At 43.8% G+C, this 27,234-nt stretch overlaps 2 protein-coding genes and 1 long non-coding RNA gene across 3 annotated transcripts; 1 reads left to right on the top strand and 2 right to left on the bottom strand.

The window, feature by feature from the left end:
• Positions 1–6,726: 6,726 nt before the first annotated feature.
• On the bottom strand, positions 6,727–8,717 carry LOC130385519 (uncharacterized). Its single transcript, XM_056594042.1, has 4 exons — positions 8,634–8,717; positions 7,527–7,667; positions 7,306–7,396; positions 6,727–6,982 (listed from the first exon to the last, which is right to left on the bottom strand). Exons 1-4 carry the CDS (start codon positions 8,697–8,699, stop codon positions 6,762–6,764), a joined length of 519 nt encoding a protein of 172 aa, XP_056450017.1. The 5' UTR covers positions 8,700–8,717; the 3' UTR covers positions 6,727–6,761.
• Positions 8,714–13,026, bottom strand: LOC130385514 (uncharacterized). Its single transcript, XM_056594034.1, has 10 exons — positions 12,898–13,026; positions 12,604–12,679; positions 11,346–11,593; positions 11,163–11,255; positions 10,942–11,015; positions 10,335–10,437; positions 10,043–10,240; positions 9,460–9,546; positions 8,982–9,234; positions 8,714–8,786 (listed from the first exon to the last, which is right to left on the bottom strand). The coding sequence occupies exons 1-7, from the start codon at positions 13,021–13,023 to the stop codon at positions 10,154–10,156; spliced, it is 807 nt and encodes a 268-aa protein (XP_056450009.1). The 5' UTR covers positions 13,024–13,026; the 3' UTR covers positions 8,714–8,786; positions 8,982–9,234; positions 9,460–9,546; positions 10,043–10,153.
• Positions 13,027–25,608: 12,582 nt separating this feature from the next.
• Positions 25,609–27,140, top strand: LOC130385522 (uncharacterized). The gene is made up of 5 exons (XR_008896034.1): positions 25,609–25,785; positions 25,917–25,992; positions 26,117–26,390; positions 26,532–26,633; positions 27,007–27,140. It is a non-coding gene; the product is annotated as an uncharacterized LOC130385522 (long non-coding RNA).
• The last annotated feature ends 94 nt before the right edge of the window (positions 27,141–27,234 follow it).

Below are 27,234 nucleotides of genomic sequence, written 5' to 3'. Positions count from 1 at the left end.
AGAGTGTCTGGTTCATCTGCTTCCTCTGAGATGGGCCCTTGTTGGACGGTGGCAGACACATGCGCAGCCCGCCTCCGTGGCGACTGGTTGTTCCATGTCTGTCCGTACCGTCTGTCCGGACACATTTCAGGGGTCAGGGGTGCACAGGTGGCCGAGGCATGCGCAGCTCGCCTCCATGGCGACTGGTTCATCTTCCGTCTCTGTCCGCACTGTCCGTCCGGACGCATCTCGGGGCTCAGGGGTGCATGGGTGGCAGGCTCGTTCGTGGACTCTTGAAGTGGCAGGAACCGGTTCTTCAGTGGCAGGGTTAATTTCAGTGACGGGCTAATCCGGCTGATAACTTTAGCTTTGGGTAGTTTAGCATTTGGCGTTGAGTGATCTTGTTGATTCACTTTGGTATGTTGTTTTGGCTTAGCACCGACTCTGTGCCAGTGAAACGCAGCTGGAACTGTCTCTCTCTTGTCCAGCTTCGGGAAGGATACAGTGTAGCTTTGATCATCTTGCTGTATCTGAGTGAGCTCAGCAAACTCACCCATCGGCACTGTATCCTGTAGGGGTCCTTTGCATTTTTCTAATGCTGCTAGTCTCGTTTCAATTAAAGCCACCCTCTGTTGCATTTTGGTGCAGTCTGTGCATTTCCCAGTCTCCGTGCCTGAGATATCCGAGTACAGAGGCATGTTGGCGATAGGAAAGTCCAAGGCTTTTTCTGCGGTCTGATCCGGGAGTAAAAAGTGCCAAAATGTATTGTTGAATCGAGCGATGGAGGATGACGAAAACAAACTATATACTGTTAGGTATTATGATCATGAAATAAAATAAGATAAAGTAGATCTAAATGATGAATTAAGTAGTTTTTTCCAATGCCTAGCGGAGCTTCGGGAAACATGACCTCTCTCTGCTGCTCTCTCTGCTCTCGCTTTTTAGCTTTCTAAAAAGCTAAAAAGCATTTTAGAAAGAAAAGTAGATAAAAGGTAAAGTTAAAAAAGGCTTTTATTTAAAGAAAGTGCAATTTACTTAAGATTTAGCAGAAACCTATAGTAAACATAAAAGTCTTCAGCCTTGTTTTAAAAGTGGTCTGAGTTGGAGTCAAGTCTTAAATCCTCAGGGAGTTTATTCCAGCTATTTGTTGTATAATAACTAAATCCTGCTTTCCCCATGTTTCCCAATTAACAGATTGGTCTCAGAAGATCTTAGTGGTCTAGAAGGCTTATGCAGTGGAATCATATCAATTAAATATTTCAAAACAGAAAAGAAAAAAAGAAGCCATAACCATGTAGGGATTTATAGGTTACGAGCATGATTTTAAATCTTGTTGAAATGTGGAATCTTGTCTTGATATATGTTATGTGTAGACCCAGGAAGAATAGTTGGTGTCTTCTGCATCAACTAATGGGGGATCCATATAAAATCGGTAAATCCATATAAAGCTCTTGACCACAGACCACCTCGGGGGTGTCAGACATCCTGTTAGCAGTTGCCTGTCCTGGTGGTAGATAGGCCTACACCATAATGCATAATGCCTGCCATCGAAATAGGTTACATACCTACTACACACTTTAATATAAATATATATGAGCGAATATATATCGTATATGCATCCCATCTTTTCCCCCCTATACTCATTTGGCATGTTACTATACGGATAACTATAGTGTTTCATATCATAGATAAAACACTCCTTTTAACGTTCACAGACTCAAACTCTCACTCCCCATACCCCTAGATTGGGTATGCCTAGATTTCTGCTCATGCGCTACATCATGGACTACGGCTATTCACTTTGCTAACTGGGGGGTAGACAACTTTTCGGTCTGATAAAATTGCTGTTCTCATATTGTCTGAGGTCGTGGTTTCAAAGTCTACACGCAGATATCCATGCGGTATACTAGTAGCTTGGTTAAAGGAGTCTAGAAAATACTTTGTCTTACACAGAAACATCTGTCTGACTATCAACAAATCTGAAATTTGTCACGGGGATTCTTAAACAAAACCCTGTAATTTGTATTTGAGCTTATTGTTTGGCTGGTTTTACCTTGCATAAATAAATTCTGTACCAGATACATACAACTGAGGTTACGATGGTGTACATATTTGGTAAAAAAAAACATGCTGAACCTCTAAATCATTGCAAGCATCATTCAGCAAGTCATCAATAATGAGCAGATATCTAGTATTGGATGGTAAGATTGAATCATCGCCCAGAGAATCAAGGATCCCTTCCACAACGTTACTGCATCTCATTTTAACCTATTCGGCATATAGGTGGCCAGAATGAATAAATATATGCAATATTGTCAATCTTTTCTGAAAATAGACTATCATATTTTCAACAACTGTTTTGACAAAGTAGGTTTTGCTGGTGTTTGATGGTCCTGCTGCTACTACCATGCTGAACGGTTGTTGAAGCCTAGGGTCAAACATATTGTGTGTACCACATCCAGTTTACCACCCTGCTTGCATCCCCTCTGATGGGATGGATACTTTGTGACAAAAAAACAAAAAAAAAAACATTAAGCATTCAACATTTAACATACGATATATGACATTCTTTATTAACACATTAATATACAAATCATCATTACAAAAGAGACCGATGACACCAACATATAATGCATACAAATAATAAACCAATAAAAAACAAACAATGAACCAAAACATAATCTGTACAAAACTCGTACCACTTCTTTATCATTACGGGTGATAGCCTTATAGCTAATATCCATAAATCAGTGTGGCGTTATCATGAAAGATCCTAAGTATGTTTTAAACCACACACGAACGTTCAACTATCACTGCGTTTTTAAGAGGTGACCTCTTGTTATCTTGAAACATCTACCATCTAGATAATCTGCATAGGTGGACATTTCCGTACGTATACCATTCTTTGTGTCCTGCAGATAATAATTGCTTTGTAATACCTCGTCACTAAAACGTCCATCTTGCTCCAGCACTTCTCTCACTGTTTGACCTTTGTAGCCATACACTGTAACCTCATCCGCTAACTTTCTCAGCCCCAAATTGCTCATAACCTTAGTAAGAATGTTAGTATCGCCAGTTGTTTTCACGTCAAATATGACCATCTCTCCATATTCATTTTTGTCCTTACTGCTTGTGCTGGTTGTCTGGTTCCTTCCTGCACTGATGTACATAATTACGAGGGTTTCAGTGCCAATCTCGGTCATTTTGTGGCATGGAAAATGCATACTAATAGCTCTTTTATGAGATGTTAAAATAACAAGATCTTTGCCTTGGTTTTTGGAAGCCTTTTCTTTAAACCTATCGCATGTCTGAAGTAATTCGTACATAGTCCCCGCCTTATTGCATACAACATCATACAGATCTTCCTTCCCGAACCTGCAGGAAAATTGATGGCAGTGCAGCTCTTTGGCCCACGGAAGAAACATAATGTGATGGAAGAAACGGATTATGACGTCTGAATGCAATAACATTTTCAAAATAACTTCCGCAGGAATGAAGAGAGTATTCACCAGACCAGATCTGTGAAATTAGATACTTTGTGCCAAAACAATGGCATTGTATGAAAATAGTTAGCTTACAGTTAAAAAATAAATGGGTGCAGGGTAATGATTATTATATTCTTGTTAAGCATAGTCTTCAATCTCAATACTTCCCCTTACCCCTTATCTTCCCCCTTACCCTTGAAGTTGCGCGTTCATGTGAGAGCTAGTGGTGTCTCAATACCCAATTTGATCAAGATTAAGGGATAAAATAGAGTGCTATGTACCCCTTATTTTTAAGATGATTTGAGAGCTCACTTGCTCCTCCAAGGGCTATCCCAGAGCACATAGCGAAACCGGGAATTTTCAAAAGAACATGGCTGCTTGAAGCGAGGAATATTTTACAGCTATCTACACAACTTTTTATATGTTTATAATGACTCGGTTTGATCTGAAATGTGCTACACGAACGATGCATAGTATTGTAGGTCTTAACTGAAGCTTTCAAACGGTAGTTTTAACGCGTTACTCGCGTTGGATAACGCGAACTTTGGCTTTGACTCCCTCAAGAAAATGAACCACGACATGGAGGAGAAAGGGATTGTTGGCGGCGAATGTCTCCCGCTTGAGCCCCGCTGAAGGACCACCGCCGGAGGCGGAGGTGCATAAGCGCTGCCCGGCAAAGATCCCTTTCTCCTCCTTGTCGTGGTTCATGTTCTTGAGGGAGTCAAAGCCAAAGTTCCTTCCCCCCAATTCATTCTCAACCTTGGCTGAGATAACCCCCAATACGAGTCTCGTTGTAGAAATACCAGAGACGAGAGTCCGACGTGTTATGCGCCATCACACCAACAGCAGAACGGTTATCCAAATAACAAGGAAGTGTACAACACTTGCGTTACAGTCCTGGAGCTCTATATCTAAATAATATCATATAATACATAGATATCTATATCATATAACATATTGTGTGCGCCTCCAGACGATATTATGAATCACAAACGACTTTGTCGGGTTCCACTTTCACATCAACCTGAAGTCGACTGAACCGCGCGCTGCCTGCGGCCGGCTGCCCGCTGCCGGGCGATGGTGCCTCGCGGCAACCGGCGGCATGTCGCAGTTCATGTACTTCAGCGAGTCAAACCAAAGTTCCTTTCCCCCAATTCCTTCTCAACCATGGCTTAGATAACCCCCACGACAGTCTCGTTGTGGAAATACAAGACACGTCAAAGAACCGACAAGAAACACTTGCGTTACAGTGTGTGTATTCACACACACACACACACACACACACACACACACACACACACACACACACACACACACACACACACACACACACACACACACACACACACACACACACACACACACACACACACACACACACACACACACACACACACACACACACACACACACACACACACACACACACACACACGTGGCGCTCGCACGGTCGAGTCTCATTGGCGGGCCAACGTCTCTGGGCGGGCCAGGCAGAGTAAGATTCCTGATGACGTCATGAGCACAGACAGAATGATGACGTACCCGAAACCGAGTGGCGTCTCATTTCATAGGGGAAAGATCTCAGCCCTTGTCCCTTACACTTGCAAGTGCTAGGGTTAAGACAAAGACAAAGACAAAGCAAAAGGGGCAAGGGGAAGAATCGAGATTCGGCCTTTATCTTGTGTCATGCGGTACCTTTTCCTTCGGTTCATCATATATTACCTTTTTCCCATCCATTATCCTATGAGGCTGTGCCCCTCTGGTATGAGAGACAGCCAGATTTAGCGGCAGACCGTAGTTGATTCCTTAATAAATACACAAACAACTGCAAACTTACACTATATACTGTCAACAAATACAATATTTTGTGAATGTGTTATTCTTATTTGAGTACATGTAAATCAATGTCACACAAACACACACACACACACACACACACACACACACACACACACACACACACACACACACACACACACACACACACACACAATAGATCCCATATCGCAACTTTGAAATATTCAAGGACTATTAATCTTGTACTCTATTCCTAACTCCCCTAAATACGCCGCTTGTCATGATCATTGCACCTAACAACATAAACTGTAGACATACAATACAGAAGAATGTAAAGTTATGGCACAGCGGGGTGCGCATTGCTCTTGTATCAATATTCACAGCCATAGTCGTTGCCCTCAAAGAAACCCATCCGGTTTTCTATGTAGTGATAGTGATGAGACACAAAGAATAGACATGTATTCTTTATACATGTTTTAATAGCTTACAACTGCGGGCCCCAGTCCCACGTTGTTCAGACCACCAGCAGCTGTTCAATGCTTATTCCGAGACCCCGCATCAGACAGACCTACCACATAACAGAAATTCGTTTTTGCCGTTTTTTCTATACACTTAAACTACTACTAATGTTTATAGTGGGATAGCAATGCTAAACATAGTAATAATAATAGAGTGATAGAGTAAAACGCTGTGAAATAAAAACATACGTGATCGTAGCGGAGGTTGGATGTTTCACGGCCTCATCGACATCTCTGAATATCACTATTGAGATACTATTCATCAGTCAGATATAGACAACAGATGCACACTGTCATAGTCATGATATCCGAAATATAGCAACGGTCTAAGAACTACTTACGGCAGGTCAACATGTTGTCGTCGGCTGGAGTCACTGCTTCCACAAAAAGACTTTGCCTGTATGCTAATCATTACCCCCGACCAGTGGTGAAGTCTAGTTTTTTGAAGTGGGTATACTGTGATGATTACCTCCTAGCCTCTTCCACACCCGTCCTTTAAACACCACCACACTCACTGTCGCACACATACAGCCTACAACTACCACAAGTAACTGAGATTATTCAACACTCAATGTTATCAGTTTCTAGGACAATATATTCAAATTAAAATCACCATTCGGCAGTAGCATCAAATAAACTATAAAGCATCAATAAATAAATAACTTGGCTATATATACACTACTACTGTATGTAACCGGCCAGGACTCAGTAAGAATGTGCGAAGGAGACAATGGGAATTTACATTTATTAATGTTCTAAAAAGGCTCTGAGCCTTTTTTGGCCTCTCAGGCGCTGAGGGCACATGACCCATGCAAAATAAAACAAACTTCACATTAGAAAGGGATATATATTTGGTGTAATACAAAAAAAGGTGCACAACAGCGCAGGAATCAGTAGTTTTTGGCAATATAACAATGACAATAACAGTGAACAATCATTTTAACATGTGTGCAACAGCACTTGAATGAGTATTTCTGACTCATTAAATTAAGCCGAATCCAAACTCACTGGTGCCAAGGCACATTTCTAGACTTTGCCTGAAGTCATCGTAGGTCTGGTAGTGTGATGGCAGACGGAGTGTGCGGAAGCACGTGGATGCCCTTGGATAATGGTTGCTATCCACCACCTCCACCTTCATTTCGGTCATTGGGATCTCCCAGCCCACCCAGAACTTGACGAGCTGTTTAAGCTTGTCCTGGGAGACTGCATATTAAAAACAGAAGAATAAAACACAAATTCCTTTATAACTCATTGCATCATTCCAGTCATAATTTCTTCAATGGGGTCTGACTTGTACATATCGTCTAAACAGTAGGGGTGAAAAATGTGGCGCCTCTCAGTCATCTGTCTTTGGTGCAGTTATGCAACTCACCTACTATCTTGCAGGACACTGGACAGCGTAGCAGGAGACAGTATGCTAATGACACATGCCACTAACAGTACTCTACAGATTTGGCTCCTGGTGTGGCATTTCATTAACTTTATAATGTGGTTAGAACATCGACATCAACATGCTGTAATCATACCTGTGCTGATGAATTGCATTAGGAACTCTTTGATTTTTTTTGGTTCCTGGCCATCATCTTCCTGAGGCCACTGAATAAAGTCTAGAACAACCTATAACAACCCAAGAAAACAGAATGAGCATTACTTACTACCGTTTAGATTTTGTTATTAGCACTTAATACATCCGTAATGAAATAGTAATTGTAATATTACATATGAGTAGGAAAATAAGAGTTATTACCTCGGGACTGCAGGTAGCCTCGGCCTCGGATGGGAACACTTGTGTGATGGCATCAGGTCTTGCCTCCAACAAGTCCAGAACATAGGTCTCTTTCAGACCTTGCTTGATCTGCTTCAGCTGTTCTTTAATCCGTCCAAAAACCTTAAAAGATAAGAGTTTGTGAAGGCTTAATGCTTTTGGATGACGCACCCTCACCCTAGACCGTCCTGAGACAGGTTGTTTTTACCCAACTGATATGTTTTAATACTGCTCAGTACGAGAGGAACCGTAGGTTAAGACATTTTCCCTACATATTCAACAGTCATTCAGAAGCATTAACTGCATTTAGGAACATCTGACTTAGAATCACTGTTATGTTTTGCATGATGAACTGCTAATGCACTCATAGTGGAAACAAATCCAGGCTCATATCAACATACAATACAGCACAGCGTGAAAATCCTGCTGGGCTCTGGAAAATATATTACATTAGCAAACATTTGAAAAGTTATAGGGGCATTTCCATCTTGGTGTTCCTGGAAAGGCTTAAGATTCGGTTATGCTTCTACAACCACGCACCAACCTTGCATGCAAAGAGACTTCAGATACAGTATTAGGGGACCACTAAGGCCTATGTAAAAGCACCAAAAAAATCAGCATGTCAAAGGAACTTTAAATCTAGACTGGTTCAGATTGCTGTAACATAAATGGCTAACCTTAAAAGTAATCCACTCAGATAAGGACTACCCGGATGATGTAAATTTTCTAATTTTCACCGTACGGCCCATCTGTGCTGAACCTAGAATCGCTGTCCATAATGATCTTTCCATTAGGAACGACTGTGCATGTGCATTCACGTTTCGCAACACCTGCTTGAGGATATGGGGGTGAACTTTGACCAGCTCTACAAAACCATTTGGATTTAAATATCAGTTTGCTTGGTGGATAGACTATTTGGACACCATGATTATGCTGGTGCAGATACTTAAGATACATAGTGGTATACATAGTGTTATACTCCAGACAACTGCAAACGTATCAAAGACCAGTGTCCGAAGATGTATACACAAGTCTAAATTAGGTTCATACATACAGTGCTGTACAACATTGCTGTAAATGTGGACTTACTGCATCCTGAAGGAGATTATGCAGCAGCCAACAGCGGTTGGTCTCTTTCAAAATGGAGTAGTCCATTTCCACAGCGAGTTTATTTATGGCATCCCTTTGCTCCACAGATAGAGTTGTGAGGTTCCCATTGTTGTTCTCACAGACTTCATAAAGCTTGGACAGAAAAAGTATGAAGTCAGCAACATTTTATATCAATGTATTACAAATTGGTCCCTCGATGTTCAGTTGACTTCTCCAAACACACTGTGTATCTCAAATAAGATTGACAAGCACTCTGGCATTTGCCAGCACAGTAAAGACCTGACAACAGTAAACCAATGTATTCATTGTGCACTCCCCTTTACTTACTGGTCCAATGGTTTCTCGAACATCAATGTCATTAATGTCTTCAAGGGCAATGGTGGCCGTTTGTGGGGTGCCACCAGCCAAAACATGTAGCACGCCGGGCTAAGGCCTGTCAGGCGCGGGCCACTATGAAGAAAGGCATGCCCTATCATCCGCCCAGCCATTATGAACATGTCATTTTGCATAAATATCTTTGAAGAAGAGGGGACAAGGTGATCCGACTGGCCCTCAAAAAGCATGGCACCACATGAGTTTCCTAAAGAAAAAAAAACATACAGAAGGCCAGTGTTTACTGATACTTTTATATATCATTGGGTCAATCCAGAAAAACAAGTTCTCTTTGGCATGCAGAGAATATGGGGGAAGATATTACATTTCAAATGAATTAATGCATTACACATTAAAACCAATTATTACTGAACCATGAAATCCTCGCAAGATACCAACAAATGCAAACTCTTCTAGAGAACCTTGAACTTACCAACATCGATAGCAAAGCCATGCTTGAGCTTGTGGATGACCAGGCTCAGGAAGTGCCTTGCCACCCCATCTCCAATAGCTACATCCCCTGAAAACACAAGGATTAGTTTTATAAATAGGACAGTCCTCGTCCTTGGCAACAAATGTAATTAGAAGTGAGCTTTCCTGCAGGCCATGCACATCTTCCATTCTTCTAAAGTCTGTAAATTATCCCTTTTTCACTCGTTTCATGAGTGATTCTCAGATCATTCAGCTCCCAGAGCTTTTGAGATGGGTGTTACAATGTTGAAACGTCTGGCCCAAACCAGTGTGCCATGCTTACCAAAATGGGTCAATTGTTCATTATTGTTATCCCTGTTTTTAGCCATTGGGATGGGGCGGAACATTGACAATGTAGGGGAATTTTCAGATATCAACAAATGACTTTGTCTGTCTACGGCAACTAAAGGTCTCTAAAGGCATTCAATTCTATCTATATCAACCCTTGACTGCTTTTATTGTGAGTATGTGTTTTCAATGTAGTGCTCCAATTTTGTGTATTTTAGATGCAATTACAATAAAACACATTCTGATTCTGACTGTACCTTGTAATTTGGCATGAAAAGGTCTTGCCCAGTCAATGTTTGGGGTCTTGTAAAAGTTAATTATCTGGCCTTCTCTGTCCACCTCATCTTCGGCCATGTCCAGTTTGACCTTTAAATTTTGCTCGTCTTCTTTGGACACCAAAAGTGCCTGTCTGAAATGATCAGCCGCCATACCAACATCAGCAATGTTCCTCCAGGCTGACAATGGAAGAAAAAAATAGATTCATAGCACTTCTACATTGGGGTAAATCATATTCACTGAAACTGTAAAATGTAGAAAAATGTATCTCACCACCATCATCCACTCCTTCAGGTCTGTCCTGCACTCCTTCAGCTCTGTCCTGCACTCCTTCAGCTCTGTCCTGCACTCCTTCAGCTCTGTCCTGGAGTTGAGGCTGGGTGGAGCATGAAGGCATTGGCGTTATCATGTAGAGATAAATGGTAAAGTATAAATAAATGTGCACTCTAGGGATGTCACAAGACCCGATACTAAGGAAAAAAGTACCAATACCAACATTCATAAAGATTGCTATGCTTTTCTAAGTATTCAAAGCATTAAAATACGGTGGGTAGCGTGTTTTGTTTATATGTAATACTTCAGATGCTACGTGGATCCTCTAAATCTTTTCTGGCAATTTCAATCAATGTAATTTACAGCTACATGACACTTGACACTAAAAGCTAGGATATCGATTAGGTATCAAGAAACGTGGAATGTCAATGATATTGTTATCATCCAAATTTTCTTGTATTGTTACATCAATTGTAGGAAACATGCAACCACATAGAACCTCAATAAACAACCCAAAAAGCGACACAGAAATACAGTAAAATGTACAATTACATGGGCAAAGCCATACACTGAATCATGACATTTCTCGTACCCCAGCCTTCAATACCTTTCATCACACCATGCTGCATGAGTAGGCAAGTAGTCAACAGCAAAGTCCTGCCCACAAATTGGACATGATTGCTAAGAGACAAAGGGTCATAAATAAGTATATGATTAAACAAAGTAATGTTGCCAGTAATGCTGATGTATTGCAATCAAACAACGATTTGTATTATTTTCCTGAATTGTATTATTACGTATGAAACTAAAACATCAGTGGAAGCTTACCATGGCAATGACGTCATCATTAACGTCTTTGGCGGCTGCTGTGTCTTCGGCGTCGTCTTCGTCATCGTCATCAATAAGGTCGGGCTCATCTTTCTGAAATAATACAAAAGTAAAAAGGACTTTGCACCATAGCGTAACGCGGCATATGTAAGTGTAAAAACAACACAAAAAAAAAAGACTTACATTGCATAATTTGATATGGTGTGGAAGGAGCGGAAGGGGAATCTCACTCCTACATGCCATGCAGGGGTGTTTTGGCATCTTATGGAATTCCACAGCAGTATGTGCCAAAGGTCTCAGATCCAGGCTCTCCTGGAGCGGTACTATATACAAAACATACTTTCCGCTGTTGGATGATGTTTTTAGGATCTTCCCCGTGTACCCCTGTGTCCCCTGGGGTAGGGATGTAATTTTTCTCTTGCCACTGCCACCTTGACAAAATAGAATACAATTTAATAGATTAGAATTCAAACCACTTTGTAAGGGGAACTGATTGACAGGGTACAAAAGAACATTACTGGTTTCTGAATTAAACACAAAAAAAACACGTTAAAATCAGCAGCGTGAGGGCCTGCAAAAATTGTACAGGACAGGAATAGTACAAGGCAGCTAATTATGAATTTGTGGCGGTATAACTGAATGTTTGAAAAATAATAAATAATTAGTCATTGGCCACAACAGTAACCTTAAACCAGGAGTATGCTCATCTGACAACAGTTGCGAATTCACACAAAATTCCAAAATGTATGCGAGGTAATCCCAGAGCATACATTCCGCGATGCAACCAAAACAAAAAAATGTATAGAATATGTCTTTAAAAATATATTTTCTTTTAGTTTCCAGAAACACAAACTTCACTACCAGAAACATTACACTTCAATAAAACATTTGGTTACACTTCACTTGAAGGTACCTACATAAGGATGCCATGATACCGTCTTAACTATGACATGACGTCGTTCATGAACTTCTAATACACTTTATTAATACTTATGACTGATGGATAACAAAAAACAAATAACACTTAATGACAACAGTCATAATACTAATGAAGTGTATTTGACGTTCATGACAGTGTCATGCCATGTGCTTTCACTTTGAATAAAGGATTTCTTGCCAGGCGATATGAAAGATATGAATCAGAAGCATTGTAAATCATAACCCTTACCAGTGAAAGCAGTACATTAGACTGTTGAAAGATTCGAAGTGTCCAATTGTATGGAGTGCCTCGTCACTAGAGTTGAGTATTCAGTCTGTCTACCATACTGTGCCTGGCGCACTGGCAATGTGATCAAGTGTCATGTTGGGTACACTTGAAACCCAGGTTCAATGCTGGTTGGGGTGACCATGACCACTCATCAATGGAGCATTATATTAGTATCAGAGGAGCTAGCATAGGAGAAGAGCAGTAGGTAATTACATAACGAAATTATCATCTCACCTGCACCCTTTTTTAAAAGCCGCCCTCCACATAGTCCCCTCATTTTGGGGTATTCCTCCTGAAGGGCTCTGCTGATCTGTAGAAGATTAAAGTTGTCATGTAGACATTGTAAAGCCACTAAAACAATCATTTTTTTCCAATCATAGTGCTTGAAATCACACCAAAAATAGGATACAAAGTTATGGAATCTATACGGACGGACGGACGGACGACAATCTGGCGACAGACAGACAGACAGACAGACAGACCGACCAATAAAAAAGTCAATGATATTAATAGTAACTAATAGCTTACATCTTCATGGTCGGCATTCTCACAGATGTTCACAGTCCTCCTGCCGAGACCTGCCTGCAGGAGGACGATTTCATCTTTGGGTACATGCTCTTTGTTGCCTTCCAATAGACAAACTTGCAGCTCCATATATTTCACAGATGTCGGTGGTGGTTGAACTGTTTTTTACGGTTCCTTTTCCCGCCGCAACCAAAGGCAAATTTCTAAAGTAAACCATAGACAGATATTTGGCATATATTTAATAATACATTTTACAAGAACTCAGACTACTTATAGAAAGAACCATATAGTCTCTATATCTGATATACAGTCCCTCCAGAAAAACGTGATTATGTGATCGCATAATTCAACGCATAATCAACCGAAGTCCCACTTCACCGTCAACGGAACCAAGTAAAGGTTCAAAATTAGCTACAGAGGACAGTAAAATTAATGCAGGACCCAGGTTAAATAATAAGCTATCACTTATACTGTAAATTTGGATATAAAAAGACAAGGCATTGAAATTACCTCTGCAAGGCCATCTGGGATGTCTGCCGAACAGCTTGAGGAGCCAGTGGGGCAACAGGAGCTGGAACCTGTGGGGCAACAGGAGTTGGAACCTGTGGGGCAGCACGAGGTGCTGGTGAGGCCCTCTCGCTCCTGATGCAGCTCAAGAGATTCCTCCCTGCTGCCTCAATAGTGTGTTCTTCAGGCTATTTTTTGAAAGATATGGTTAGATAGTCATGTACATTTGGACAATAGCATTATTTGAAATTTCAAACACAGGCTATATAGAAAGAGTGAGAGTGGGGTTGGTAAAGGACATACGCACGGGTATAACTAGACCAGGGATGGGCAACTTTCATGATAAAGAGGGCCACATTTTTCATCATAACCATCGGAGGGCCACATGACTGCACACATCAACTAAACGTGAGCTGAGAGAAGCTACACAATTTTGAATTTGGTAGATTTCCTGTATTCTGGTGCATTTTTGGGATGGCCACTACCTAAAAAATCATCCAGAACCTATGTACGGTATGTTAATTGAACCAACATACATTCATTTCATGTTTTCCATGCTCAAACAGCCACATGAATGGTCAGTGGCTCACATACATCATCATTCAATGAAGTCAAAAAACTGAAAAACAGTGGCCCAACATTAAGTGCAACAACTCAATGAACTCAAACCCAACAAGCAGTTGTAGTAGTTGTAGTGGCGACTTAAGTGGAAATCTTTAATGACTGATATCGCTTCTAAGAAAACTAGACGCATGGGTTTGCCTTCGAATTCTATGAATTCTTCTCATCTTTCTTGACCGAGTTTTCTGTAACTCGATCAATTATTATTCTTTTTTTTTTTTTTTTAATTATGTGCGGGCCTGACTGAGTGAGGATGCGGGCCACATGCGGCCCGCGGGCCACCAGTTGCCCATCCCTGAACTAGACCGTAGCCACTATATTGCTGTTGAGACACATGCTATTTCTATTAAGTCCTGTTGCTTGCACAAGAAGTATATTATGCATTCAAAATAAGAACTTACACGAGAACTTCCTGACGCTTGATCCATTCTCTATGTAAAGAAGGAGAGAAAAGAACAATAAAATGTATTAATTTGGTCAGCATATCTTCAGACTATAAGGTTGCCTTCTCAGATAAACTCGCGCTGGTCATGTCAAGGTGGATTGCTGCATGCCAAACTGGCATATTATTTCAGACCAATTCAAAAGTACCAAAGGCTATGCGGCAGCGGCGACCCTCCCGAGGCTATGTCAAGTGCGCAATGGACAAGCATGAGTAGCCTATATATCTGGCAATCGCATAGCAAATTGTAATTTTACCGGTTCAAACCAGCGCTTAAAACATTTTCGAATCATTTGGGCGATTCAAACTATTTTTTTAATCTTTTTTTGGGCAACTTCACACAGGCGGCGCAGCATCCAAGACATTTCTGAACTTATGTTATGGCGACCATTAAAATACATTGAAGGACATTTGCGGCATGTTAATGCAATACTTTGGGGGGAATTCACTTGAACAAAGTCATTTCATTTAACATAATGTAGGATACCCACCTCTGTTCAGTCGGACGCCCTCTTCACTTCTCCAGAAAGAAACGTATCCCGCGGAAAGATGGCTGGCACGCGGTGGGTCCCAGTGTAATTTGAGAAATGGATCCCTGCCGGCGATTTTCATCGATTAGGAAATTATGGGCGGAACTATTTTGTCCCGCCCACGGACGAAATCTGGCATCTACGGCTGCGGATACGAATACTTTTGCTACACATTTACCACCTAGACATGGTGCAAAACTACCTGCAAAAAACCCCACAGCTGAGACTTGCAGGAGCAGATTCGAGCAGTTGTAAAACGAATTTGTGCTCGCTCAATAAAATGCTGAATTAACATAGGGTTCTTTATCATTTTATTTATGAGGACATTTTTCACAGATGTGCAACTTCTGATGCATTAGTTCAAATTTGGGTTTACGAATGCACACCTTTTGGGCATGTTCTCAGATTATTAAACACGGGTGTGCGAATGTGTTTTGCACCAACTGCACTGCAATAATTGTAGCAAAAAGATTTGTGCACCTGTAACACAGATTTGTGTATTCGTAGACCCTATTTTGTGTTTACAATGGTGTAAAAAAATATTTACGACTACAAATGTACTGTTACACATTTGTGACTTTAGAGTACACATGCAAAATAAATATATACGACTTCAAATTTACTGTGACTTTAGTGTACGCATTCAAATTCTGCAGTTACTGGTGCTAAAGACTTTTGCTACAATAATACCTTCATAGTCCCAGTGTAATTTGAGAAATGCATCCCTGCCGGCGATTTTCATTGGATTAGGAAATTATGGGCGCGACTATTTTGTCCCGTTCACGGACGCTCTGGCATCTACGGATACGAATTCTTTTGCTACACATTTACCACCTAGACGTGGTGCAAAACAACCTGCAAAAAAACCCACAGCTGAGACTTGCAGGAGCAGATTTGAGCAGTTGTAAAATGGATTTGTGCTCGCTCATTAAAATGCTGAATTAACATAGCGTTCACAGATGTGCAACTTCTGATGCATTAGTTCAAATTTGGGTTTACGAATGCACACCTTTTGGGCATGTTCTCCGATTATGAAACACGGGTGTGCGAATGTGTTTTGCACCAACTGCGCTGCAATAATTGTAGCAAAAGGATTTGTGCACCTGTAACACAGATTTGCGTACTCGTAGACCCTATTTTGTGTTTACAATGGTATAAAAAATATTTACGACTACAAATGTGCTGTTACACATTTGTGACTTTAGAGTACACATGCAAAATAAATATATACGACTTCAAATTTACTGTGACTTTAGTGTACGCATTCAAATTCTGCAGTTACAGGTGCTAAAGACTTTTGCTACAATAATACCTTCATAGCCCACACCCACCTGAGTGATCAGACCCATAGACCCAATAGGGATTCAACCCCATCCGTCCTCCGCGGGGTCATTTGCCATATACCGTTGAGAATGAGCAAAGTTAATACACCTACAATTATTTGATGAAATTAATAGAATAGTTGTTAATAGGTTCATAATAACTAGTCGTCTATGTGAACTATCGCCCGTATCTTCCCGCGTTTCCCTCTGGACCGTTGGTGAACCCATATTTACCACATATGGATATATCCCGTAGGCCTATATGTGTCGCTATACGGATAATTATGGTGTTTTTTTTTCCTATCAAAATAATGCACTCGTCATGACTTTGACTTATTAAGAGGATTCATAGAAAAATATATTCGATACAACTTGATTACAATACACACACACACACACACCCACACCCACCCCTCCCTTACGAAAAAACACACCCACCACAAACACACACACACCAAAACACAAAAACATTAACAACACACACACCCACACGCACGCACATGTTCTAATCACATTCCTTTCATTATACTGGCGAGAATGATCCCCCCTATACACCCCTCCTCCCCCGCGACCCCTACAGGCCGCCGAGACACACACACCCACACACACCAAAACACATACACACACACACACACATGCGTCATAACACACATTCCATTCACTATACAGACAACAATGAATCCCCTCTATACACCCGCCTCCCTGCGCCCCCTACAGGCCGCAGAGACACACACACCCACACACACCAAAACACATACACACACACGCGTCATAACACACATTCCATTCACTATACACACATTCCATTTCACTATACAGGCAACAATGAACCCTCTCTATACAATTTATTTTAAAAATCGTCCAAACAGGGTAGTATTATATACTACTGTTATTGTCCTCACACCATGACACCAGACTGGCCACCTCCCTCCTGTAGGCCGCTTCGTCCCCGCCCGTGATGCGTCCTATCACTGCGGTGTCGTCCGCAAACTTCAGGATGGTGTTGTCTATGTGGGAGGCGACACAGTCATGAGTGAACAGGGTGTAGAGGATGGGGCTGAGCACGCAGCCCTGTGGCGTGCCAATGTTTGTGATGATGCTGGCTGAAGTCCTATTTCCAATCCTGACAGATTGGGGCCTGCCAGTCAGAAAGTCCTGGAGCCAGTCACAGATGGTGGGGTGCAGACCTAGTGTAGACAGTTTGTCGGTGAGTTTGTGGGGGATGACTGTATTGAAGGCGGAGCTGTAATCCACAAAGAGAGTCCTGATGTAGGAGTCTTTACTTTCCAGATGGGAGAGGGAAAATAAAGACTCCTACATCAGGACGCTATTACACAGCTTTGTTGAATATTCGATTCTGATTGGTCAATTAGGGCATTCTACGGTCTGTTATTTCTGTATAGCAGACCGCTGCTATGATTAACAGACTTTTGCTATGGATGCCGTTCTGATCATATTCCAGTCGGGGTCCTGCATCACCCTGTTGGGGTTAATTTCTCAATAATGTCCGTCTCACTGTACATTATCCCATACATAATATACACTATACCTGAGGATGGTATGCTGATGTGATTCTGTGCTTGACACCAAACTCCTCAAACAGAGACTTGTTTACCTGAATTAAGGAATTCAACAGTTATTAGGTTTCTTGTTTGCCAGTGTTAATCAATCACTGTTAAATGACACATCTATATGTGTAAATACTCCACCTTGTTCCAGAATTCACGACCCTGGTCTCATCTGTCAAGATGACCTCAGGAGCCCCATGGGTGTAGAAAATGTCCATCATAGCCTGTCAAAAGAAGCTAAAATCATTCTCCATCCCCCCGCCAAACCTTTCTGTCAGTTGTAACAACATTCTGCATTCACAATATGTGGCTACGCTGCAAATGTTGCTATGATTTACACACCTGTGATGTGGCAGTTGCAGTCTTGTTCTTGATGGGCCTGGCCTCCACCCACTTGGTGAAGAAGTCAGTTGCTGTCAGACAGAAGCGGTTCCCATTCTTTGAGGCTTTGAATGGTCCAATTAGGTCAACACCTAGAGTAGGGACAGAAATAAACACATACCCACAGGCCATGACGTTAGAGAGGTAGAAATGGCAATACAGTACATTAAGAAAATAATACAAATTAAACTATGACTTTGAGAGGTTGTAGCCATTTCACAGAACCCAAAAGCAAGATATCTCACCAATCATATGCCATGGTGAATTTGGTTTGATGGGCTTCAACTCTGGTGCCTCCGTTTTCACTTGCTCAAACCTCTGGCATGACATACTGGTTTTCACCTTTCCAACACAAGGAGCAGATTTAATAATATGCTCTAGAGTAGAGGTGATGTTCTTTGCGTGTCACAGTAGTTTGAATGAACAATTACTTATATAAGGCAATCACTAGAAATTATTCTCTCATTCAAATGACATAGGGGTCATTTGACCACTCTTGTGGCGCTAGTAGTAAGTAAAAATGGCCCGGCGTTCCTAGTGTTAAATCTCATGTGCCTCAGCGTATCACAGGAAATATTAGAGCTGATCTGGATCAAACACAACTTGAACAAATTGATCACTTGCCCATTCCTTAACATCTCTGGTAATTCCCTTCCAGTAGAAGCGTTGGTTGATCTTGTCCAGCATCCTCTTGACTCCAAAGTGGCCAGCATGGACTTCTGTCAGCACCTCATCCTTCTCCTTCTCAGTGAGGATCACCCTCATTGAAAGGCCATTCTCCCCAAGGTAGTACATACAATTCCCGAGAAAGAGGGAGAGTGTTGCCGCTTTTCCACCGCACATGTAGCTCGACACGACACAACTCGACACGACACGACTCGGTAGCAGCGCGGGTGCTTTTCCACCGCAAATAGTACCTCCGGGACGTGGGCGGGGTCGGCTGCGCGAAAGGGCCGTGACGTATTTTTGTACGCGACGCAAACAACACCTACGTAACCCACACATGGACAGAACCCACATAACAACAATGGAGAACATCGATGCGATGGTATTCGTGTTCGTATTATTAGCTGGCATGTTGAAGAAGTGGAATATGTTGGCTGCGGCGCTGCTATGGCTGTTACCAGCATGGTTGCCATGTCGCTCTCGTGACTTCGTCACACTCTCTGGCCAATCAGTGGCCGGCCGTCTGCCGACGTCACCTTTTAGTATCGGCTCAGCCGCTTGGAACCTAGAGCGAGGCGGTACTAGAAAAAGCAGCCACTTGAGGTACTAGATCGCGGTGGAAACGCAAAAAATGCGAGCTGAGTCGAGTCGAGTCGAGTCGTGTCGAGCTGGTACCATGCAGTGGAAAAGCGGCAATACGGTACGGGTAGCTGGGACCCAAGTGCAGGACGCAGGGAGGCGGAGACAGGGTAAAGGCAAAGGAATTTATTCGAAGAGCGTTCGGGAAGTCAGGCGGGCGGGGGTCTGGTAACGGGCTGGCAATCAGGTGGTCACGGGCTAGACGGTGGACGGGTAGTCAGGCAGGCGGGGGTCTGGAACCGGGAGGGCGATCGTGCTGGTGGGGGCTAGGTGAGGATCGGGTAGTCAGGCAGGCGGAGGTCCGGTAGCGGGTAGACAGGCAGGTGGCGGGAGAACTAGAGAAGGGGAAATGGGATTACTAGAGGGACAGGGAATTCGAGCAGGACTTGGTAATAGAGCGGGTAAGACGATACGAACTTGCTGGAAGTGTATGACGAACTTGGGCCGGCAGACTGGGGATCCCCGACTGAAATAGGGAACGTAGATTGCAGATTGAGGGAAGAGGAATCCGTTACGCCCTGCCGCCGCTAGAGGTGGGTGTTGGACCGAGTAGCGGGACGAGGCGTAACAGTACCCCCCCCTCGACGGACGCCTCTTGGCGGACGCCCCACCGCAGCGGGATGATCCTGGAGAAAGTCCTGGATGAGAGATGGGTCCAAGATGTGGCTCCGGGGAACCCAGGAGCGCTCCTCAGGACCGTACCCCAATCTACGAGGTACTGGTGACCCCGCCCACGACGCCGCACATCCAGGAGTCGACGGACCGTCCAGGCTGGATGATTCCAGCGGCGAGGGATTCCCCGATGTACTCCTCCATTGACTCACGTTCGGGACGGGAGAGGTTGAACAAACGGCTGCTTGGAAGGGGGGTTCCGGGGAGGAGATCGATGGCGCAGTCATAAGGGCGGTGGGGGGGCAAGGACAGGGCATGAGACTTACTAAAAACGGAACCCAGGTCGTGGTACTCCTCCGGGACGAGGGACAGGTTAGGGGGTTCGGATACAGGCTCGAGCTCAGTCGCCCGAGGAGCCTGAGCGGACCGCAAGCACTGAGACAAGCAATGGGTACTCCATGACAGGATGCGTCCTGTTCCCCAATCGATTGCGGGTCGACTGCGGGTTGTGAATTCAAAACCAGGGGTAGCCCAGAACGACCGGGGAAAAGGGGCTAGAAATCGCCAGGAGGGATATGGTTTTGTGGTGATTCCCCGACACGAGCAGGTTGAGAGGAACGGTGCGGCGTTCCACCCGTGTGAGGGTCCTCCCGTCCAGCGCCTGGGTCTCGATCGGGAGATCGAGGGGAATGGTGGCTATTTGCAGGCGCTTGACTAAATCCAGATCGATGAAACTATCATCGGCTCCAGAGTCCAGGAGAATGGAGAGCGGGAGGGTTTGGTCTCGCCACAAAAGGACGGCTTCCAGGAGGGGGCGGGAGACCGAGGGATTCCGAGAGCGACTCGCCAGTAACCCCCGAGTTACTGACGAGCCCGTTCTTTTCCCGAGCGGGCGGGACATACGGAAATAAGATGACCCGAAATTCCGCAATAAAAACAGGCTCCCGATCGCATACGACGCTCCCTTTCCTCGGGCGTAAGGTGTGTGCGTCCTATCTGCATCGGCTCGGGGGAGGGGGTCCGCACATGGCGAGGAGGAACGGCAATCGGGAGGGGAGACCGCGTTGCGACCGGTGACTCGAAGGGGGGCGTGGCGAATGAGTGTGCGCTTCTCTCTCTGCGACGTTCGCGCAAACGGTTGTCCATGTGTATCGCGAGGGAAATCAGATGATCTAAGCCCGTGGGTTCTTCCCAGGAGACTAAACGGTCCTTCAGATCACTGCTGAGCGCATTTTGGAAGACCCCCTGGAGCGCTTCCTCGTCCCAGCCGCTCTCTGCGGCGAGGGTCCGGAACTCGACCGCGAAGGAGGCGACGCTGCGGGATCCCTGGCGGAGCTGCAGGAGACGTTGGGAGGCCTCCCTGCCCCGGACCGGATGATCGAAGACCTTCCGCATCTCGTCCGTGAAGGAACTGTAGTCGTAGCAAACCACGGACCTGCGTTCCCACACCGCCGCTGCCCACGCGAGAGCCTCGCCACTCAGCGAACCGATCAAATACGCTATTCTTGACCTCTCGGTGGGGTAGGTCTGGGGCTGCATTTCAAAAACTAGGGAACACTGAATTAAAAACGACCGACAGGATCCTAGGTCCCATCCGTAACGTTGGGCGGCTGGAATGGTCGGCTCCCGGGGAGAAGCCGACGGACCCGGAACTGGGGCTGCAGGTTCAGGGGCGACGGAGGGTCGAGAACTGACGGCGTGGGTCAACTCACGGAGGGCGGTGGAGATCTCCTGCAGGGCCTGATCGTGTTGGCCCAGGAGAGTCCAGTGGTGAGCGATCATTCCCCTGAAAGCCTCTGCGTCTGCTGGGTCCATCTTGGCCAGTTCGTACTGTTACGGTACGGGTAACTGGGACCCAAGAGCAGGACGCAGGGAGGCGGAGACAGGGTAAAGGCAAAGGAATTTATTCGAAGAGCGTTCGGGAAGTCAGGCGGGCGGGCAGGGGCGGACTGGCCATCGGGAGGTTCGGGAGATTTCCCGAACGGCCGGACGATTTCAGGCCGAGCCGGCCGGCCGTAATTCTTTTCCATTTTTTTTTTAAATTATTATTATTATTATATATTTATATATTTTTTTTGTTGTAAAAGATGTAAAAAAAAATGAAAAAGTTAAGTAAGCTGTGATTTGGGGTGGCCTGCTGCCGGATATTTGCTTACAGCGCGAAACGGAGCTCTTGCCTGAACTTGAAACGGGGCCTATGTATTACTGTCAATTAAGAGGGGGGAGCACCCCCACAGTGTATGGGGGCAACGCGAGCGGCCAAAGAGAGCGGCCAAACGGCCCCTCCCAACTTGGACTGCTCTGCGGTCTGTCATTTCTGATTGGCTCAGCCAGATACACGGCCGGGTCACTTAGCCTACTTCTCGTTGATCTCACTGAAGTTACACAGAAATACGAAAATGTCAAAAAGGAAAAAAGGTGGTGGAGAGGAAAAAGAATTGGGTGGCGCTCCGAAGTTGAGGTTGAAAAGGAAAAAAATGTTAGAGCAAGACGCAGCCAAATGTGCTAAATTAACCGACCTTTTCCGTGGAAAAGCCAAGGTTGACAGCGACGCCCCTGTCAGCAAGACCAATGGTGAGGCGGGAACAGGACACAGCATGCTCGCAGCAGCGAGCATGTTTGGCAATATAATAATGACTTAAACTAATTATGGAAGTACCAGAGACGTCGGAGAACTATTCATAATATTGTAATGACCACGGAAGAGGCAGTGAATGAAGTATTGATTAGCTAACTCTAACTATTTAAATCCAACTAGGCCTATATCAATTAAGGAAAGTCTGTCTGTCTGTGTGTGTGTCCTAATTTTTCTCCTAAACGGCTTGACCTATCACTCTGAAATGTTGCATAGCCCCTCAATATATACCTGGCCAGAGACTGACGGAGCCATTTTTCTAATTTGTCAATGCAAACGTTGGTTAAAAAAAAGCTTCATTAGTGATTTATGTGAAGCAATAACCAGCAGACAATTTTATTCCACTAAAATAATTCTATCTTGCACTATTTAGATCATTTTAAGCCTTGATTTACCTTTCTAGCCACATGCAATTTCTAATATTTTGTACATGGACAAGATTGCTTATAAAATATTTCCCAGTGATCTTCACAATATTCTAAACACATGCAAATCCCAACATTGACATGCAGTTGCAATGCACATATCCACAGATAAGGACTAGTTTTTATTATTTTACACCGTGGCAAAATTCTACACAGGCTATTCCCGCGGTCTCATAAAAGGCCTCTCCATCCCAAAGTCCCGGGCAAAATTTTTGTCCCAGTCCATCCCTGCAGGCGGGGGTCTGGTAACGGGCTGGCAATCAGGTGGTCACGGGCTAGACGGTCGACGGGTAGTCAGGCAGGCGGGGGTCTGGAACCGGGAGGGCGATCGTGCTGGTGGGGGCTAGGCGAGGATCGGGCAGTCAGGCAGGCGGGGGGTCTGGAACCGGGAGGGCGATCGTGCAGGTGGGGGCTAGGCGAGGATCGAGTAGTCAGGCAGGCGGAGGTCCGGTAGCGGGTAGACAGGCAGGTAGCGGGAGAACTAGAGAAGGGGAAATGGGATTACTAGAGGGACAGGGAATTCGAGCAGGACTTGGTAATAGAGCGGGTAAGACGATACGAACTTGCTGGAAGTGTATGACGAACTGGCGCCGGCAGACTGGGGATCCCCGACTGAAATAGGGAACGTAGATTGCAGATTGCCGACAGGTGGGTTGAGGGAAGAGGAATCTGTTACGCCCTGCCGCCGCTAGAGGTGGACCGTGTAGCGGGACGAGGCGTAACAGAGAGAACATACATCAGCACTGCATCAGCTGTAGATTGCTTATAACTTAATTCAGTTTCCTTTGCAGGGCCTACTCATTTGTGAAAATGGAAGATGAATTAAGATGGACTGCATAAAATGTTATTTATTTAATTACAGAATACCTTTAAGAGTGAATTTTTTTGCATCCCTCCGGATCTGCCGTTTCTCCGTGAGAGAGCGACCTGCTTCATACATCTGAGATGACAGATACAAGAAAATACAATTCAATTCATCAGTTTACTACACGTTAAACACTCAGTTAACTAGCTAAATACGATTAAACAATTGAATATACAACACGAATATAAAGTTAGCAACGCTAATAAATGTAATTTGTAAGTGTAAGTGTTATCTGTCTTGTCACGGTCAATGATATCGGTCTTGTCACGGTCAATGAACAAGTGCGAATGAACGAGCTTGAAGGTTCGCGGATGTTCGTGAACCTTTCACGTCATTCGACGCGATCGTCCGTTGCCAAGCAACGGACGACGCGATCATCTGTTGCCAGGCAGGTTTGGAATGGATTACGTATGGATGACGTGCCCGGTACAAATTTGGCACCCGGTACAAATTTGCCGTGACAGGGGCAGACGAAAACATCAGATCTGTGTGGAGCGACGAGGAGACTGTAACCTTCCTCAAATTAATACATGAAACAAACATCAATGTCATATTTTCATCGTGTTTTCTACATTGTTTTTCAACGTTTTGAGGTTTGATTGGTGCTGCGCCACCTACTGCTTATCTCGATGAACCAACATTTGAGCCACCAACCGAAATTAACCTTAGCATAAGTATGGGAATGTGTAGTGACATGGTATTATCTGTGTTACTGCGTGGTGGTGAAAATGGCTTAAACACCTAGCTAATAATACTTTCCCTGTTTCCCAGAATGGAAAACCACCCTGGCAGATCACAGGCCCAGGTAGGGTATTGGCACATTTTTTCAAATTTATATTTGTTCATGGTGTTGTAATTGTGGGAAATAAGAGATCAAATATGACTTGTTTTCCAGTATTATCCTGTAGTTTTGTACAGCTTGTGCTTTACCGGAATCAATTGTTAATAACATTTATGCTATGCTCTGTATGATCACATTACAATGTTACGCACCTTAACTCCCATTCCAGTATGACCAGTGTTCAGCAACTGATGCTGCTCAGCATTTCATGTCCTTGCTCACCAGAGCAATTCCTGAAGATCGTAGACAGGGTCAGAGTACGAGTGTGGAGAGACCTACTGTTTCGTTTGAGATGGCCAGGTAGAAAAGCATAAGGGCCAGTTCAGGTGTTACACAATGTTGCGAAACATTTCCATATGCCATTGTGATTCAAGGCACCTGCAAACATGTTTCTTCCAAAAATAACCATACACAGTTTCTAGATATTCATATGATTTGCAAATTGAATTAATTCATTACATTGAATGACCTAATCATTGCTGTTAGCACTAGTGCTATCATTATGTCACAAAGTGGTATTGTAATGATATTGCTTCAGCAATTCAAATTCTGTTCTTAATCTGATTTCTGTTCTGACTGCAACTTAGTGACATTAAGATTGTTCTAAAAATCCTATAGATCCTTCCCTGGATTTTTCAAACGCAATGGAAAAAACCGAAGTCAACCTTTAGAAGACCAGCAAATGTTGTGAAGACGTGGAAGCCACTTGAAGTACCATTTTTCTTGCTTGGTTCAAAAACGGACACAACCCCATCCATATCTGCCGAGCTGGAGCTCATGCAAGCAGGGCTGGGAAAGAGGGCGTTGTCTATCACATCTGACTTAACGCATGCAGAGGTGGGATGTCTGATGAACTTAAGCACACATATTTTGTTCCCAAAGTGTATCAACAGTATTGATTGTGTGGCAATAGAGATATACTGTCTAAATTCAAGCTGTTGACTTTTTTTCTTTCCTATTTTCATTAGTTATCCAGTTCACTAAGGACAACATATCCGAAGATGAATGATCTTCAAGACAGATGGCTTCTTTTCAAAGCAGCAGGTGCACTTTAAGTCACCACTAGTGACATTTCCCAACAGCAAGTTATTCATCGAATAGAGAAAAGATAAATGCACTATGCTTTAGGGTTATGCACCATTAATTGTTGCGTTGCTTTCTTTAAAAGGCGGAAATGGAAGGAGAAAACTGTCTGCAATCGCATTAGAGGCAGAGGGATACACTGGTTCTGTCATCAAAAGAGCCTCAGGTGGAGGAAAACAGCTGTTATATATATAGTGCCCCTCCAAGATGAGTTCGATTTAACACCACTACCAGCAGATGCACCGGAATTTTCTCATATGCCAACAGCAACATGCAAACAATGCAAGACAGTGATGCCATTGCAGATGTTGGCTCTGCACATTGACCACTGCAACAACACATCAAACTCGGAAACTGAGGTAAAACTGTTTCCTATGTCACTTATGCATGTGGGATCAAAGCTGTAAAAGTCCAGCTTCCAGTTCTAACTTCAGGGTTATCTGTTGTGATGAACTCCACCCCCAACCTCAGCTTATCAGTAAAATGGCATCAATGTACAGGAGGCAGATGTGGTGTTCCTGGAAGAAGCAACATCTCCTAACCCAGTCCTAGGACCTTGTACAGACGCACCATGGTCCAATGAGCAACATTGCTTTCAGCAGGTACAGCAACTGAGTCAAAAAGGAGGATGGCATGGAGGGCAACAGCCAAACAATGTGTCATAAACATAACGGATACATTCTACGTTCTTTACAAAGTTGTCAGTCTTTGTTGCACTTCAAAATTATCCCGTGATATTTATGCCTTAAAGCTGCCTAGTTTAACTTATTTTCATTAAAATACACTTACATTTTCTGTAAGAAGAAGAATGTAAATGAGTTAGAACTTAGTGAGCGGGAAGGGAGTGGGCGGGGAAAGCTTTGTTTTGAATCCACCGCTTATTTTGAAAATTCGCTCCTACTTATGACTCAGACATAATCTTCCACACTGCAGGTTTAACAATTCTGTTCTCATTTTCCATGTGCCTGCATATAGGCAGGTGAGGTCCAATGTCCAATATGCACAAGAACATTTCCAGTGTCAGACATAGAACTACATGCAAGCTTCTGCGGTGAAAGGTGACTGTGGGTCAACTTGCATTATGTATCTTTGTTTATAGGGTTGCTCGAATTCCTAGGCAGTTCCAAGATGGCTCTGTGCTCATCATGGTTATGATGGATTTTTACACAAACATAAAATTATATTTATCTCACAGGTCAGATG

This window comes from Gadus chalcogrammus, chromosome 7 (assembly GCF_026213295.1).
Source record: "Gadus chalcogrammus isolate NIFS_2021 chromosome 7, NIFS_Gcha_1.0, whole genome shotgun sequence".
NCBI lineage: Eukaryota > Metazoa > Chordata > Actinopteri > Gadiformes > Gadidae > Gadus > Gadus chalcogrammus.
Note: the sequence above shows the minus strand (reverse complement) of the source record. Positions and strands in the feature narration are given on the sequence as shown.

Coding starts and splice junctions, on each gene's coding strand:
- LOC130385519 (XM_056594042.1), bottom strand. CDS start 8,699: ATGGACTACTCCATTTTGAAAGAGACCAACCGCTGTTGGCTGCTGCAT. Junction 7,397..7,526: donor AGGCTACCTGCAGTCCCGAG/GTAATAACTCTT, acceptor GGGTTGTTATAG/GTTGTTCTAGACTTTATTCA. Junction 6,983..7,305: donor AATGCAATTCATCAGCACAG/GTATGATTACAG, acceptor TTTAATATGCAG/TCTCCCAGGACAAGCTTAAA.
- LOC130385514 (XM_056594034.1), bottom strand. CDS start 13,023: ATGGAGCTGCAAGTTTGTCTATTGGAAGGCAACAAAGAGCATGTACCC. Junction 10,438..10,941: donor GCAGCATGGTGTGATGAAAG/GTATTGAAGGCT, acceptor TGCTCCACCCAG/CCTCAACTCCAGGACAGAGC. Junction 10,241..10,334: donor TGAAGGAGTGGATGATGGTG/GTGAGATACATT, acceptor TTCCATTGTCAG/CCTGGAGGAACATTGCTGAT.